The sequence below is a fragment of the Salmo salar genome, chromosome ssa15, assembly GCF_905237065.1.
Source record: "Salmo salar chromosome ssa15, Ssal_v3.1, whole genome shotgun sequence".
Taxonomy (NCBI): domain Eukaryota; kingdom Metazoa; phylum Chordata; class Actinopteri; order Salmoniformes; family Salmonidae; genus Salmo; species Salmo salar.
The window spans coordinates 86,960,392-86,978,785 of NC_059456.1; the positions used below are offsets into that span (position 1 = coordinate 86,960,392).

The following is an 18,394-nucleotide window of genomic DNA, read 5'->3' on the forward strand; positions in this document are numbered from 1 at the left end:
CTTGTGGTAATCGCTGTAGTCTACTAGAATAAAGCAGCCATTTGATTGGCCAAGCCGTCGAAATCGTCATTACTGTATGTCCAATGATTTATCTGACGTCTCTACGCTCCAGATGCCCTAGACGAGTTCGTGACGTAATACAGCTATTCCCATCTCTTTATCCTCGTCCCCCGTGGGCTGTTCCGGATGTAACGCTTCCCTCCCGCCTAATCCTCTTATCGACAAGCAGGCGGCCAAGATGGATGTTGTGAACCAGGTAGGGCTCTGGGATGAAAATAAACAATACCAATGTTTTCATTTGATTTAGTTATCTGAAAAGCCATAATTTGGCACGTCTACATAATGCGCACTTTGACGTCGTAGCGTTTTAGGGGAAAAAAATAACTGGACATCATTATGGTAGGGGCCGCTGTAATTGTAAATCCGCGGACCGTTAGTTTGAAATATAGTGCTTTCAGTGGTCGACTCATGTGAACGAAAAGCGAGCACTGAGCTCAAAACACCGCAATACAGGCATGATAGATTACATGTGATTTAACCAATTTTACACCAGTAATAATTGATCAAATAATTTATCAAGACACCCTGCGCAACATAATTTCAACATAATTTCAAATAACTCAGACAAATATAACACATCCAGGGTATTAGTTGAGGTGAAAGCTATAGGCTATATGAAGATATATTCCGTTTGAATTGTGGACACAGAAATGGATTGTTTAGTTGGAAAGCCTATTTATATTTTTGAATAACTGCTATTGAACTAATAGAATCGTTGACCGGATCTATTTACAGGGGATTATTTTTTCTCTCTTAGCCTATGTGGTGTGTGCTGAGTATATGCTCGACTAGAGGGTGAAGTATAGCAACAAAACAAGAGATGATGCTAAACAAATGTCTAACTCGTGAAAGAGAAAAGAAACAGACAGATATGTTTTTTTTTAAAGCTGATCTTGCAACAAATAGAAGAAGCAGAGAGTAAAAATCCAGAGGAAAAGCGACAGACCCTATTTCATCTATATCGCAATATCAGACGACGTCCATCTCTTAGTCCTGTAGCGAGTTGTATTATAGGCCTATCAATTTACGAGGGGCGACAGACGGACTGGGAGTTAAAAGTGAGATATTGCGAGGTGAATCGATAGGCTAAAGACAGAATCGATAGGCTACAGGACACAGCTTATTTGGGGATGATCACAGACACACACCGCCTTCCTTTGCGACTGATGTGTTGCTTTCAACCGCACATGACAAGGCTTTACAAGTTATAGTCTAAACTATAGGGCTAGCTATATCTACTATAGGGCTAGCTATATCTACAATAGGGCCAACTACTATCGAGGTGACTCGAGATTTTCTTTCTGTATACATTTGTAGTAGAGTGCTTGCTGTCAAGCTTTGGCGACAGCGAAAACAGTGGGATAAGCAGCTTTGTCTAATTCTATGCTGGCAAAGTCTCTCTCCCCCCCCTCGTCTCCACTAAACGATGTCAGTGCTTTGTCACACCGCCTGTCGCGCCCCAAGTCAAATAGTCCAATTACTGTACTAGCGAACAAATGGGAGCATGAACAAATGGATCACCGCCTCCTCCACCGCTCCTGAAAGATACATTTAATTAACTGACAGGTGCAAACTGTGGAGTAACGACAGATAGGCTATGCTGACAATGCATGTAGGCCTACACAGTACACACTACAAACGTTCAAAAGATAATTCGCGACAAATTCATAAAGAAATGTTAATTGTTGATTGTTGATTTCTGTGTTGACAGTTGGTGGCCACCGGGCAGTTCACCATAATCAAACAGCCTTTAGGATTTATGAAAATCCTACAATGGGTAAGTTACTGTTTTCATACAATGTTTCATTATTTGGCTTGTGACTGAGTGTATGAAAGACCATGGTGAGTGCGCGCCGGTATCCTTTCCGCGCGCATGAGTGGGTGTGGAAGACTCTATAGAATGTACTGGTATTGTATATTGCATGCGTAAAATCTAGATTACACATGAGTGTGATGATATTAACCAATACACTTAAAAGCTATAAATGATAGGACCATATATTATGCTATGGTTGGCCCTGTTTTGAGAATAGATGATGAATTTATAGTGATGTTGGGCACTTGTACTGTCAGAACACGTCCTTCTGTCACACAGAGGTCACAAAGCTAGGTGAAGCTTTGTGCTCGTGACGACAAACAGGCAGCGCGAGGTGGCTGACACTGCCCATTCTCCCACTCGCTGCTTCCTCTCGGTTACCACCAGCAGGCAGGTCTCATGAAAACTCGACGTCGTTTCAGTGATACAATGTTACTGTAAATCGATCATGGTAATTGTGATAAATCTCTGTTTAAACTATCCAGGCCACTGTATTTATGTGTCCTCTCCTGTGAAGTTTGTTGTAGGCCTACCAGATAATTAACTCACGTCACTTTAACCTTTCGCTCTGTAATCTAATCTGGAGTATTTTGTGAGCACCTCATGCATTTGGGTGTAGTTACTTCTTTATGTGTTGTGTAGTTGCTCCCTCCTAGGGCTAATCATTTTCGCTATAATTTCATGTTTTAGAAGTGGCACATAATGATTTAATAGGCCTACACTGAACTTAAACCTTGGTAGTAGTGGTAAGGGCCATTGACGTTGCTGCAACGTCGCCTGAAAAAGGCGCTGTCCACTTTCATGGGTTCTGAAACGTCAAAATCGCGGGGGTCCAATTGATCGCTGTCCATGGTGCTGAATCTTAATCTCCGCTATTTGCTAGGTTGTTTACCTTTAAAATTATTCATGTCGCCGCAATGCTCTATTTGTTGTATTGTGCTGTAACATGACAATCGTTAATTGGCAATTCATGATGAATCTGTGATAAAGCATTCCACACATTCATGTTACAAAATGTACTTCATACATCCACATCATGGTTTCTGCATGCTTTATGTTTTCTTTTATTCAGTAACACTCGAGGTACAGTGTGACCCCTCTTCCAACTTGTTTTGTGCCAGGGGCAGGTATTCTTCTATGTAGATAGGCTCTCTCAATTGTACAAAGAGGAGTCTACATGGATGCATTTACACAGGAAGGCCAATTCTAATATTTGTTTCACTAAATAGTATTTTGGCCAATCAGATCAGCTATGAAAATAATCTGATGTGAAAAGATCTGATGTGATTGGTCAAAATACCAATTAGTGGCAAAAATATCAGGATTCAGCTGCCTGTGTAAATGTAGCCTCTGACTCTCACTGAGTCCAGCATGATGATGTTCAGCAGAAATTATGAGCTGTAATAATTTGGACAAAATATAATGTACTGTGTACTACGTATGTAACTTGTAATTAGAAACACCTCTCAGCCACATCATTACCACTTCTTTGTCATCACACATTTGTGATAGCATCAGAACTAGCATACACATGCCGACTCATACACACACGATACATAGTCATTACTCACCACTGACTCACCACTCTCACTCAACAGAACAAATCAATATACAGTATGTGCTCATTGAGGAAGTTCAAGTAATGAAATCTCTTCCTCCCATGTTCCATTTGGACTCACTTTGCTAGAATGCCATGATGATTGGCTGATTGAAAGAATAGGATTCATTTATGAGAAGACACATAGACCTACATAAAAAAAAACAACATCAGGATTTAAATAAAAGATCCCTAAACAAATGTTCTACTTTAAATCACAGCAGGTAAGAGTAACACATGGTAGCAGAGACTGAGAGGACAGTTCTGACAGCATGACCTTGTCTGTAGTCCTTCCCCAGAGCACTGCTAGTGCTTGAACATCACATCGTTACTTCTCTGGGTCACATGGTTAACAAACCTCCATGCCTGAAGCAGCACACAGGCAGGAGGCCAGAGCTCAGGAATCATAAGTCATAAAGGCCTGCATCTGCATGTTTCTACTTCTGGGTCGAGGTGAGCCTAAAGGAGTTAATCCCCTGGCCTAAACAGATCCATATGTAACTCAGCATTCAGCATTTATACATTCACATATCAATACTCATCTTTTACTCCATTTACACATCCCTACTGACCTCTCATTCAGCATTCCTGCTCTCCCATATACAGAACTGTTTTTCTGTCAACGTGTGTATGTAGTGTACACACAGGAGGGACGCTGACAAAGACATTTTGGCTAACTATATTTGTTGCGATGTTTTATAATCCAAGCCTTCTATGTTTTGGTTAACCACTGTGTCTACCATAACAACATCCTGCCCTGGTTTATGCTTGGGAACTAGGTTATTTTTGTCTTACCTTGGGATTTACAGTTTACATATTTGCTTTACTGATTCACTCAGTGCACTGTTGTGCTGTAAGGACAGTTTCCATACTGTGTGGTCAATACAGTAGAGATCTGTGATAATCTGGCCCAGTATTCTATAAGTGGTTCCTGGTGTTGTTGATCATCAAAGCTGCTGATTGTAGGATATGGTAAGGAGTTTACATGTTAAACCTTTGCAAACTCATTGCCAGGGCTCTCTGCCCACTCGTCTGCCCCTGGCTTAGAGGAGATGTGATTGGTTGAAGCTGTCACACTTCGGATTCCTGCCAAACTCAGAGACAGAAAGACGCTGGTGAGCATACATACAGTATTTACATTGTGATGGCTAGAATTGTGGTCCTACAACATCCATTTATGCTTGTGTATCAATCAATGTATTAAGTTCAGTTATTCATTTACTTGAGTTCATTTTCGAATAGCTGTGTTTTTCAGTCTTGTCGGACTTGGCTATAAAATCGGTGATAAGCAGGTATTTATAAATGCAGCTGCTTCTAACTCAGTGTGTGTGTGTGTGTGTGTGTGTGCACTTGTGGGTTTGCTTTTATGTGTGTGTGTGTGTGTGTGTGTGTGTGTGTGTGTGTGTGTGTGTGTGTGTGTGTGTGTGTGTGTGTGCCTGCTTGAACAGGGGTAGTGTGTCAGTGGATTTATGTGAGACTGCAACATTTACCATGTTAGTGGGAACATAGAAATAGAATGAACAGAACGGGCGTCCCCATTCAAGTCAATGATGGCATAATGGGTGGACTGGCGACCATTGCGAGTGTACCTGTCACGTTCGTCGTAGGAAGGAGACCAAGGCGCAGCGTGCGTATCGTTCCACATCTTTTATTTTAATGTGAAACTTCGCAAAACAAACAAACTATAAACAAAACACAAACCGTGACGACAGAGGTGCAAGATGCACTAACCCAAAATAATCTCCCACAAACACAGGTGGGAAAAACAACTACTTAAATATGATCCCCAATTAGAGACAACGATGACCAGCTGCCTCTAACTGGGGATCATCCAAAAACCCCAACATAGAAAAACAGAAACTAGAACCAAACAACAGAAATAAATAAACTAGATAAACCCCCCCAGTCACGCCCTGACCTACTCTACCATAGAAATAAGAGCTCTCTATGGTCAGGACGTGGCAGTACCCATAGGCTCAAAGCAGGAAGTAAGTGTACCCATCAATATGTGCTGTGATTTGTTGATTGAACTCAACTCACATGACAAAAAATGAATTCCATTGCATGAGCCACATCAGTTAACATCCTTTGAAAACATTACCATGGAAATTATTGCATCACAATACCAGGCAGCCATTGCGAGTATACCCATGAGTTTACCAGTCAAATTGGCAGGGTTAGAAGTTCCAAGCCCGTTCTATTCATTTTATTTCTACCCCCACCCACCCCCTCTATGCTCATTGTATGTTGCAAATAGCATTATCATGGTATCTGACAATGTGTGTGAAGCCATGTATTTTCTCAACTAGCCAGCCTGTCTCCATTTGTCTTTCTTCAACATCTTCCCATACATTCCTTTGCCCTTACTCCAACCTTCCTTTTTTACCTCAACCTCTTGTTAGGGAGACCATAGTCATATACCTCAACCTCTTGTTAGGGAGACCATAGTCATATACCTCAACCTCTTGTTAGGGAGACCATAGTCATATACCTCAACCTCTTGTTAGGGAGACCATAGTCATATACCTCAACCTCTTGTTAGGGAGACCATAGTCATATACCTCAACCTCTTGTTAGGGAGACCATAGTCATATACCTCAACCTCTTGTTAGGGAGACCATAGTCATATACCTCAACCTCTTGTTAGGGAGACCATAGTCATATACCTCAACCTCTTGCACTAAGAGCATGTTAATGAATGTTGCAAATCAGTGAAAACAGACACAGCATCTTTATGAACCAGGAAAAGGATTATACTTTATTTTACTGTGCATGCCAGACTACCTAAGTGAGAGCTAAAATCTTACAAGAGGATCATTTGGCATACGTTGTGGACTATCCACGTTGGAGGGTGTGGGAGAGTTAACTAGCCTGGTGCCAGATCTGTATGTTTTTCAATTCATCTGACTATGACAACGACCGAACACGGCAAAGAGTAGTTAGCTAAAGCACAAACAGATTTGATTCTTCCATGTCAGAGAAGATTCCATGTTCTGTTTTGTTGTCCTCCTCCTTCCATCTTTCATGCATGCTTATATCAAATCTGTTGAGCTTTTCATTATCACCCTCCCCCCTCACATTCCTCCCCAATCATTATTAAAACCTGTTAATAAGGAGATGGAGTGGAGGTGGGCTGTGTTTGCGCGCTAAAGAGTAATGAGACAAGGGAGTAAGTTACGTGTTTGTGTATGTGTGTGTTTGCGTGTGTGTGTGTGTGTGTGTGTGTGAGTGTACCGTTGCACAAGCGCGAGCGTGCACAAGCGCGAGTGTGCGAGTGTGTGTGTGTGCGAGTGTGTGCGTGTGTGTGTGTCCGTGCGGGGGTGTGTGCGTGTGTGTGTGTCCGTGCGTGAGGGTGTGTGTATAATAGCCCTGTGCAGCGTCCTTTAGTGACAGATGGTGGAGGACCTCAGTCAGCTTAATAGACAGATTTCCATCCAATGGGATCTGGCCTGCAGGGAAGGGAGGGTGTGGTAAAAATAGGCTGACTGTATAACCTCCTATGTCAGTGTGTGTGAGTGTGTCTATCTACATTCTTATGTGTACGACAGTAAGTTAGCGTTCAGCTACACAACGCTGGTTTACATTACTGTACACCCCCCTGTAGAACTGTAGTACCGTAGCCTGGGCCGTAGAGAATAACTTATTTAGTACAACAGATATATCAACCAAACATGTTATTTTACATTTCTTGCATTTTCTTTATACAAAAGCGCACAACTTTAGGTGTCGGAGTAACCATGGCAACAGGTGTTGCGCTGTAACCTGGCAATATAGCTGCATTGATTTGCAGTCTGTGTGGCTTTGTCAGCAGCCTGCAGTGGTTTGAGGAACATTGGAGTGCAGGAGACACAGCAGATGGTGAAACCACAGTGTTAGGTCTTTCAGCAACAGTATACCTTTATTGGGGTTTTCCATTATACTGCATGGGCTTTCCTTTGGTTCACATCAACACCTATTTCAGACCAAACTAGAGTTATGCCAATTCCTCGACAGAGCACAATCTTTGGGAAGAAATCATCCCAAAATAAAAGCCATTTAATAGATGTATTCTGCTTCTCCCTACATGTCTCTGTCTGGGTCATATTCCTTCCCCATTCCTTTGATCTCACTACTGTATTTTTCCCTCCCCTTCCCTTTCACTTCCACTTGCTGTCTGTAATTCTCCTCCTTCCTCTGTGTCTTTCAGATCTTTGCCATCTTTGCTTTCTCGACATGTGGCAGCTACTCTGGCATGTTCAAGATGAGTGTGGAGTGTAAAAACCGGTCAGAGAGTGACCTGGACATTGAGGTGGAGTTTGAGTATCCATTCAGGTCAGTATGCCTATTCAGTCACACGTAACCCCCTGAACCCGCACAAATATGGTCCGTCTGTAATTTCTACAGTACCACTGGGCTGCAAACGTCAGTGGTGGAACATTAATCTGTAAAAACTATATTAACCCCGTTTGACATCTCTCTCCTTCTCCCCTTTTATCGCTGTCTCCCATCTTCTCTCTGTCTTTCTATGTCCCTTGTCCTTCCCAGGCTACATCAGGTGTACTTCGATGCCCCAACCTGTAAGGGGGGAAACCCTGAGCGTCTGTTCCTGATCGGAGACTACTCCTCCTCAGCTGGGTTCTTTGTCACCGTCGGGGTCTTCTCCTTCCTCTACTCCATGGCAGCCCTGTCTGTGTACGTTTTCATTCTGGAGAAATACCGTGAAGGCTGCAAGGGAGCCCAGATTGTGAGTTTGTCTTTCGCACTTCTTGTTTCTAGTAGGCCGACACTATTCCATACCATATTCCACTACCTCTGCTACGATTACTAATATCATAGTAATGATGATGATGATGATGATGAGCATGAGATTGATTACGTTTCTGATGAGTACTTTGAGCTTGATCATGATGATGTTTCTGATAAGAACTTTGAAATTGATGATGAGCATGTACAGTGCTTTCGGAAAGTATTAAGACCCCTTGACTTTTTCCACATTTTGTTACGTAACAGCCTTGTTCTAAAATGTATATAAACATTTTAAAAAAACTCAGCAATCTACACATAATACCCCATAATGACAAAGCAAAAACAGGTTTAGACATTTTTGCAAATTTATTACAAATAAAAAACAAAAATACCTTATTTACATAATGTAAGTGTTCAGACCCTTTGCTATGAGACTCAAAATTGAGCTCCGGTGCATCCTGTTTCCATTGAACATCCTTGAGATGTTTCTACAACTTGATTGGAGTCCACCTGTGGTAAATTCAATTGATTGAACATGATTTGGAAAGGCACACACCTGTCTATATAAAAGGTCCCACAGTTGACAATGCATGTCAGAGAAAAATCAAGCCATGAGGTTGAAAGAATTGTCCGTAGAGCTCCAAGACAGGATTGTGTCAAGGCACAGATCTGGCGAAGGGTACCAAAACATTTCTGAAGCATTGAATTTCCCTAAGAACACAGTGGCCTCCATCATTCTTAAAAATGAAAGAAGTTTGGTACCACCAAGACTTCCTAGAGCTGGCCGCCCAGCCAAACTGAGCAATCGGGGGAGAAGCGCCTTGGTCAGGGAGGTGACCAAGAACCCGATGGTCACTCTGACAGAGCTCTAGAGTTCCTCTGTGGAGATGGGAGAACCTTCCAGAAGGACAATCATCTCTGCAGCACTCCACCAATCAGGCCTTTATGGTGAGTGGCCAGACGGAAGCCACTCCTCAGTTAAAGGCACATGACATCCCGCTTGGAGCCAAATACTCTCAGACCATGAGAAACAATATTCTTTGGTCTGATGAAACCAAGATTGAAGTCTTTGGCCTGAATGCCAAGCGTCACGTCTGGAGAAAACCTGGTACCATCCCTACGGTGAAGCATGGTGGTGGCAGCATCATGCTGTGGGGATATTTTTCAGCGGCAGGGACTGGGACACTAGTCAGGATCGAGGCAAAGATGAATGGAGCAAAGTACAGAAAGATCCTTGATGAAAACCTGCTCCAGAGCACTCAGGACCTTAGACTGGGGCAAAGATTCACCTTCCAACAGGACAATGACCCTTGCCAAGACAACACAGGAGTGGCTTCAGGACAAGTCTTTGAAGGTCCTTGAGTGGCCCAGCCAGACCCCGGACTTGAACCCGATCGACCATCTCTGGAGAGAACTGAAAATAGGTGTGCAGCAACGCTCCCCATCCAACCTGACGGAGTTTGAGAGGATCTGCAGAGAAGAATGGAAGAAACTCCCCAAATACAGGTGTGCCAAGCTTGTAGCATCATACCCAAGAAGACTCGGGGCTGCAATCGCTGCCAAAGGTGATTCAACAAAGTACTGAATACTTCTGTAAATGTGATATTTTTATTTGTTTATAAATTAGCAAAAATGTCTAAAACCCTGTTTTTGCTTTGTCATTATGGGGTATTGTGTGTAGATAGAGGAAGAAAAAAACAATTTAATACATTTTAGAATAAGGCTGTAACCTAACAAAATGTGGTTAAAAGTCAAGGGGTTTGAATACATTCCGAAGGTAGTGTAATTTGCTAATGCTTTATAATGTGATTATCCTCAGGACTTCGTTGTGACCTGTGTGTTCACCTTCTTCTGGCTGGTGGCTTCTTCTGCCTGGGCTAAGGGTCTGTCGGATGTGAAGGCATCCACCGACCCAGACAAGGTCCTCTTACTGATCGAGGCCTGCGACGAACCGGAGAACCGCTGTCGTGAAGTCCATGACCCTGTCGTCTCTGGTCTCAACACATCTGTGGTACGGAATTCAATTGTAATGTTGTAATTTGTAAAAGGGCATGGACTGCTGAGGATATGACGGAACAATCCTGTACTACAAGATATGGACCCCCTTATTCTTTTTCGTCTTTTTCTTCCATTCACCCCCAAGGCATTTGGCTTCCTGAACCTGATCCTGTGGGGAGGGAACCTGTGGTTCGTGTTCAAGGAGACTGGCTGGCTGGCAGCTTTCGGAGGCACATACGCACCTTCCCAGGAGAAAGCGCCAGCCCCAGAGTCCTTCGGCCAGGACGGCTATGGGCAGGAGGGCTATGCACAGCAGGGGGATGCATATACCGGCACCCAGGGAGGCTACCAGCCCGACTATGGCCAGGGCGGATACACCGAGGGAGGTGGAGACTATCAGCAGGGGGGATACGAACAGCAGCCCACCTCCTACGCCAATCAGATGTGAGCTGGTCCACCCTATGGCAGCTGGAAGCTGGTGAGTGTCAGTGCATATGATGGAGCAATCCTGAGAATACTGATAAATGACTGTGAGAAATACTGCATTACTCTTCCAAAGGGAAATACAGACTGTGGCTTTATGACATCTTCATAATCTTTAGGTATGCATTAGTTGTAATATTTCTCTCTTCTTCTCCCCCCCCCCCAGGGGCCACCGTGTGATTTAGGAGTGTGGTGCCTGACCACCACCCACAATTCCACACTCCTCTGTTTGTCTGTTTGTGCATCTGTGAGTTGACAAGAGGAGGGAGGGAGGCAGGGAGCGAGGAAGGTGGGCTCTTGGGAGGGGAAGTTAGCAACACCGTGTCCCTTGGGAGAGGGTTATTTTGTTGAGGGGAAAATGGATCCTTACTGTAACATGCTGTTTATTCTCGTGATGTATTTAACTGTAGAAGACAACAGGGGATTGACAGTTTGATCACACAAGGACAAACTTGAATACAAAACCAAAACATGAACTTCAATCTTCTAAAGGAATAACACTTAAATTAAATGAAGGACAATAATGGTAGTAATGTTTAACGTGGGACAATGTATTTGTCTGTGCTATGTAAATATCAACATATTCATATAGAAATATATGTACACAGTTGAATAATTGTGCCCTCCATATTAGTTGTTATACAACAAATGTAGAGAACAGAGTTATTCAGTTGTATTTACCTTAGTTCTGTTTAGGAGCTCACATAGTTCAACCCTCGTCGTTTTTTTATATTTATGTTTTGTGTTTATTTTATTTCTCCATGTGTGTTTCTTTACATTTTCAGTTTATTCAGTTTCAGAATAGAGTTATATATTTTCTCATTGTGCTTTTTTATTTGTTCAACATTACTGAGTGAGTTTAACGGGATAGAGAAGATGTGATGGCAAAGGATGAAGACTGTCAGCATGTGTAAAAGAGGCGAAGTCAGGTGCAGGAGAGTAGCGTGATGTAAACAGGCGCACTTTATTAAAGTTCCAAAACGAGAGCACAACATAAATCAAATGCGCTCAAAAACACGGAACATGACAAAAGTAAAGCGCATAAAAAGACACCACAGCAACATGAAACAATTACACACAAAACATGATGGTTAACAGAGGGTTAAATACAAGTAGCTTAATTGGGGAAATGAAAAACAGGTGTGTATGGAAACAAGACAAGACAAATGGATAATAGAAAAATGGAGCGGCGATGGCTAGAAAGCCAGTGACGTCGATCTCTGAACGCCGCCCGAACAAGAAGAGGAGCCGACTTCAGCGGAAGTCGTGACAAAAAAGAAAGCAAAAGGTATGACGAATTCAGAGAGAGTAGAGAAGAAAGAGAGGTGTTAGCAGTGATTTATGTATTCATTGTCTTTTATATTTTTCCACTGAAACATTACTCAAGGATTTAGCTGTGTTTGTTCCAGAGAATCTCTTAAAAGCTGAAATGCAAAAAGGAGAAAATGCATCTAGGATAATGAAAAAGTAGTTTGCATGGTAAGAATTGGTATTCTGCTAATACTATGTTGTTCCTAAAAACTGCTGTATGTACTATGCTATCAACACTCTTTTTTTAAAGATGATTTGAGGTTGTGAAGTCAACTGATGTTAAAGGGATCATTATTTTTAATGTAGTTTAGAACTTTGCGCAGAACCTTGTCATGTTTCGATGGACTATTTATCTAGTCTAGAGATGAGTCATAACACAGAGTTAGTAATCATGTTTATTCACAATTTATTTTGGTCATCTGATCAAAACGCATCCATATATTTACATAGAACTAAATCAGTATGGCACAATATGTGTCATTTTCAAGACCATATACAAGCCATAGAAAATAAGTATTTTTTACATATTAATATAGCCAACTGAGTTGTCCTGAACTGTATCTTGTTTCCATGTAAATAAAATAACCTGCATCCCCGGGGGGTGCAAGTGGCAAACAAGTGTTACAGGAATAGTATGTTTGGCTCATTATAAGGTCACAGCACAGTGCAGCTCTGCTATATTTTACACAAAGTACAGGGACTGCACATGTTGCAATGGTCACTCTTTTCAAGGTCATGTAGATAGGCTTACCTGCCATACTGCCAATCCTCTCTTTGGATAGAAGAAAAACTGTATTGCCAAATGGAAACAGGACAGGGGTGTCTTGATCGATAGATTTTGCTTCCACAGTTATCACAATTAAATTGTTTTTCATCCATGTTATTCCATTATGCAGTTTTGGATCCATACATTTTTTATCCGTTTTTTTTTTTTACCAGTCGGTGTGGAGGCACCTCACTTTCTCTCCCTTCTGTGTTTTTCTCTATATCGTTCCATCTCTCTCTTTCTTTTTCTCTCTCTCTTGTAGGTCTTATAAATATGCTCAATGAAATATGTATAGTCTGTCGTTAGTGGTGAATGATGTCTTGTGATACACTCTACGCCTTTGGATAGTTGTGTTTATTGTTTATGATGTATTCTTATTACTATTTATGCTAATGACTATTACAATTCAGAGAAAAATATCCAAGATTCTCCAGAATTCTATTGTATTCTTATTTTATGGAATCCCTGTGAAACAAAATCAAATAAACTTGAAATTATTCTGTTGAAGGTTAAATGTCTTGTCTAATTCTCTAACCTTGTAGATCATATGCATTGTTCATGCTGTACTATTTACTGATTGATGTTCAGTAGCATAGGGAGGTCCCTGGGGGGTTCAATGTCTGAGGGTATAAGGTACGCCTACTACTAGGCTATGTCATGACGTTGGCCTGATGGGGAGGTTTATGACCCCCCATAAATACCTTTCCCCTTTTTCCTCTCTCTACTCTACCGATGTGACTATTGAAAATTCCTTTGTTAACATGGAGAGTCTGGCAACATCAAAAGGTGGGAAACTGAACCATATTTCGGTATTCCAACCAGTTGAAAATATGCATTGGTACTTAATGAATATGATGTCAAATCAGCATGAGCTCTGGTTGAACGACAGGAACCTAACGAAATTAGCATCGAATCTCAACGTGAAGGTGACGACCTACACGCCGGAAGGATGAATTTTGACTATACCGGCCAGAATATAGCATGAGCATATAGCATGGCAACTTGGTATGAACTTTGAACTTTTATTCACTAAAGAAGTGATACCTCCTAGCCGTTGCGTTAGTGCAGCAACTGTAGATGTGGGCTAGGAGAGGACGGACAGAGTATCCGCCCTACCACACAACGACGGTACTACCAAGTACCCGTTCTACCACCAGACATTCTTCAAAGGACAACCCGGCCTTCCATCTACGACCAACCGATCGAAGCCCAGCTCAGAGTAAATATTTATTGCATTTTCCTTTTTCAAATGGGCGGTTATTTAGAATGCATAAGATTATGTATTTACGATTGAGTAGCTGCCTACGGCCCGATAGAGACACAAAATCCTTTTGTTCCTCAGTCTTCCCGCTCTTTCATTCAAAACCCAACCCCCTTTCTTTGTGTAACCAGCCGTCATATCTGTTCCGTCCGCTAGGGACGTTTTCCTTTATGACATAATTTGTAAACAATGTATGATCCATTCTGTGTAGATGTAATTCTGTGTGATTATTTAGGTATTTAGTAAATAAATAATTAAACCAAATTTTGTATTGCTGATTCAACTTGTTAGCCAGGGTTCGTGAAGATAACCAAGAATTTACAACTTTCAGATGAGACTAAATAAGGTGACAATTAAATATTGACTGCTATTGCGGTAAAAAATTACCAGGTCGTTAAGAGTTTATTCGGAAGATAACCTATAGAGGATACAATCCCGCTAAAGGGATTGGTTGGACAACAACGAGTGAGATAGCACGGCGCGAAAATTCAAAAAAATAATAATCTCAAAATTAAAATTCAAGTATTATACGGCATTTTAAAGATACTCTACTCCTTAATACAATCACATTGTCCGATTTCAAAAAGGCTTTACGGTGAAAGCAAAACATTAGATTATTTTAGCATAGCACATTAGCAAAAAAAAAAAGCTATTTTCCAAGCACGGATAGCGTCACAAAACCAGATATACAGCTAAAATTAAGCACTAACCTTTGACAATCTTCATCAGATGACACTCCTAGGACATCATGTTAGACAATACATGCATTTTTTGTTCGATCAAGTTTATATTTATATCTAAAAACCCAATTTTTACATTGGCGCGTGACGTTCAGAAAATGTTGTTTTCCCCCCATAACTCCGGTGAATAGGCACATACATTTACAGAAGAACTCATAAACGTTGACAAAATTTAGAACGATTATTTAAAGAATTAGAGATAATCTACTCCTTTATGCAACCACTTTGTCAGATTTCAAAATAACTTTACGGAAAAAGCACATTGTTCAGTATTCTGAGGACAGAACTTAGCCTTCAATGCTAAGCTATACAGTTAGCCTACAACCACGACGTCAACAAATCTCTAAAAATATGTTCGAAATATTTACTTACCTTTGCTGATCTTCGGCGGAATGCACTCGGATGGGCACCCACTTTCATAAGAAATGTTAATTTGTTCTGCAAGTCCATCATTTATGTCCAAATACGTCTGTTTTGTTGACCCATCCAGAAAACTTTACAATGCCATGTGGCGTGGACGCAAATCCATAGACGAAATGTTAAAAGTTCCATTACCGTTTGTAGAAACACGTCAAACGATGTTTACAATCAATCCTTTAGGGTATTTTTTATGGTAAATTTGCGATAATTTTACAACCGGGCAATAGGTATTCATCCCAGAAGAAAAATAAAAAACAACGACGTCACATGCACACGCGTCATAAGGTCAGTGATTGACTGAGCCATAATTTTCTGCCCGGTAACAGGTGACGAATGAAACCAGTTCCTAAAGATTGTTGACAGCCAATGGAAGAGTTAGGAGGTGCAACGTAAATCCTGTCACTGTAGTTTTTCAAGGGATTCAAAAGAAAAACTACATTTCTAATTTCCCCCACTTCCTGATTCAATTTTTCTCAGGTTTTTTGCCTGCCATATGAGTTCTGTTATACTCACAGACATCCTTCAAACAGTTTTAGAAACTTCAGAGTGTTTTCTATCCAAATCTACTAATACTATGTATATTCTATTTTCTGGGCCAGAGTAGTAACCTGTTTAAATTGGGTACGTTTTTCATCCGGCCGTGAAAATACTGCCCCCTAGCCCCAACAGGATAACAGCTCTATAAACATTCTTTCGTTGTGCCCCGACTTTCTAGTTAATTACATTTACCTGATTAGCTTAATCATATAATATTAATTACAGAGAAATTATTTTATAGAATAGCATGTCATATCAATTAATCCGGCATAGCCAAAGACACGACAGCTTCATGGGCTGCGTTCAGACAGGCAGCCCAAATGTGATCTTTTTTCCACTAATTGGTATTTTGACCAATCACATCAGTTCGTTTCACATCAGAACTTTTTCAGAGCTAATCTGATTGGTCAAAAGATCAATTAGTGAAATAAAGATCAGAAGTGGGCTGCCTGTCTAAACGCAGCCATGGAGTGACACAACTTCTATTATTGGCACATGTAGTCCTGCTGCTGTGCCACATGATGGCATGATATCTCTGTTTTCCAGAATGCTACTATTGTAATGCATTGAATGCTTTTTCATTGTCAGGGTTTGTAAAATATTCAAAGCATTTTAATATGATTCAGAAAATCTTCAAATCATTTTGCTTTTAATTTAAAAGCATGGTTAAAACACTAATTTTGATCTCATGGATGGTCAGCCTTTGCCCCATCATTGAATTTGAGAGTGGTTACATTTCTCCAGCACCATCCTTTTTGTTTTTTTACCCCTTTTTCTCCCCAATTGGTAGTTACAGTCTTGTCCCATCGCTGCAATTCCCGTACGGACTCGGGAGAGGCAATGGTCGAGAGCCATGCGTCTTCTGAAACACGACCCCACCAAGCCACACTGCTTCTTGACACACTCCTCACTTAACCCGGAAGCCAGCCGCACCAATGTGTCAAAGGACACACCAAATGGCTGGCATCCAAAGTAAGCGTGGATGAGCCCAGCCCACCACAAGGAGTCGCTAGAGCGTGATGGGACAAGGACATCCCGGCCGGCTAAACCCTCCCTTAACCCGGACGACGCTGGACCAATTTTGCACAGCCTCATGGGTCTCCTGGTCGCGGCCGGCTGTGACACAGCCTGGGATCGAACCCGGGTCTGTAGTGACACCTCTAGCACTGCAATGCAGTGCCTTAGACCGCTGTGCCACTCGGGAGATCCTCTCCAGCACCATCCTTAAACTGATTGCCCAAAAAAGTGGCTGGGAAGTTGCTTTGTTATTGTTTGAACTCCAGATTACCCAGTGGTGTAATTGTGCCTGGAGACGTGGGTATACTCTAATTTTGCACACACACAAAAAAAATCCAAGCCTGGTGAAGGAAATGTGCCCTGTGTGAAAAATTCTATGAGAAACAGTGACATACACTCTGAATGATCAATCCCATATTAGTTGTTCACAGTTTAGATTTTTGAAGGTAGTTACCCTTTAATTCAAGTGTGTAGGCACCTACCACTATTATTTGATTAGCATTGTTTCTGTAGCACATGAGATATAGTTTGCAAAATAAATGGCCACTTGATTAATGCAAATAATAATAATGATATAATTCTGACCGGTAGGCATGGGCTACTTTGTAGCTAGTTAAGATTTAATAGAGAAGGTTTTTGGGAAAGCCTTTCCATCTAGCAGAAGACGGTTAGGCCTATCATTAGCATTGCTATATTTTCCCTGTTCCTTAATTGTTTGAAACCTGGACGTTTTACTCCATATTATGAGGCATGTCTTACGTTGCTTCAAAGTAGCCTATAGCCAAAAAAACATAGAAACGTGCAGGCAATTGTTTTTATAAAGACTTACTCATATGCGTTCTGTTCTATTGATTTTCTTTAAACGTCCTTTCCTTGGCTAGCAGCCAAATGCATTATCGTAATCATATTAGCAACCCAAGATAGTTGTTGCATCTTTAAATCCCCCCTCTTTCTCACGGATATTTCCATCTCTGTCCATTAATTCGCCTACTGCCGTGTGCACATTGCTGTGCCTAAAATGTGAAGAAATAGTTTATCAACATTTTAAGAAAAACATTGTTCCATCAGCACTATTAATTGATAGAGCGTATACCTGCACTACACTACTTTGATAAGTATCAGTGAGGATTAAGTGAGTATGCGCAATGCCTATTGAAAAATAAGTGGGTATACCCTCCACTACACCACTGAGATTGCCCCTTTAATGCCCCTCTAATGAACAATAAATTAACACCACAATTCTGTTCTATTCCTATTCTATTCTGCATAGAGCAAAGTAAATGAAACAACACATTTTACAAAAAGGTAACGTGTCATGCATAGCCGTGGGCAGCTGTTCCGAATCGGTTTGTTCTAAAAACAACTGTTCACACCCCCTCGGTGAGAAAGCTGCGCACTAAGAAGTAGTTTCCCTTATGTGCCTAACAGCACCAAACTACCAGTAGGCAGTTCTAGTTACGTTGTCAAGAACATAGTCGACGGTGTTGCCAAAGCAAAGAGAGGCTTGTCACACAGCAACTGCATAGGATATGTCTAATGCTTTCCATTAGTTTCTGCCCACTGAACTTGAGAAGAAAATATTGCTGATGGCTTTAATGTTAATGAACGATAAATAACTTCCATAAATTAATCACAGCAACAGTTATGAATCACAGCAACAGTT

At 41.4% G+C, this 18,394-nt stretch overlaps 1 protein-coding gene across 2 annotated transcripts; it reads left to right on the forward strand.

Annotated features, from left to right (window-relative positions):
* Nucleotides 1–13,263, forward strand: LOC106572443 (synaptophysin). 2 transcript variants are annotated; one of them, XM_014146627.2, is made up of 7 exons: nucleotides 1–256; nucleotides 1,772–1,837; nucleotides 7,660–7,784; nucleotides 7,998–8,196; nucleotides 10,018–10,209; nucleotides 10,342–10,674; nucleotides 10,846–13,263. In XM_014146627.2, the coding sequence occupies exons 1-6, from the start codon at nucleotides 239–241 to the stop codon at nucleotides 10,642–10,644; spliced, it is 903 nt and encodes a 300-aa protein (XP_014002102.1). In that variant the 5' UTR covers nucleotides 1–238; the 3' UTR covers nucleotides 10,645–10,674; nucleotides 10,846–13,263. The 2 variants fall into 2 exon arrangements, with proteins under 2 accessions (XP_014002102.1, XP_014002103.1); XM_014146628.2 differs by lacking the exons at nucleotides 1–256; nucleotides 1,772–1,837 and adding an exon at nucleotides 4,448–4,588.
* Nucleotides 13,264–18,394: the final 5,131 nt, after the last annotated feature.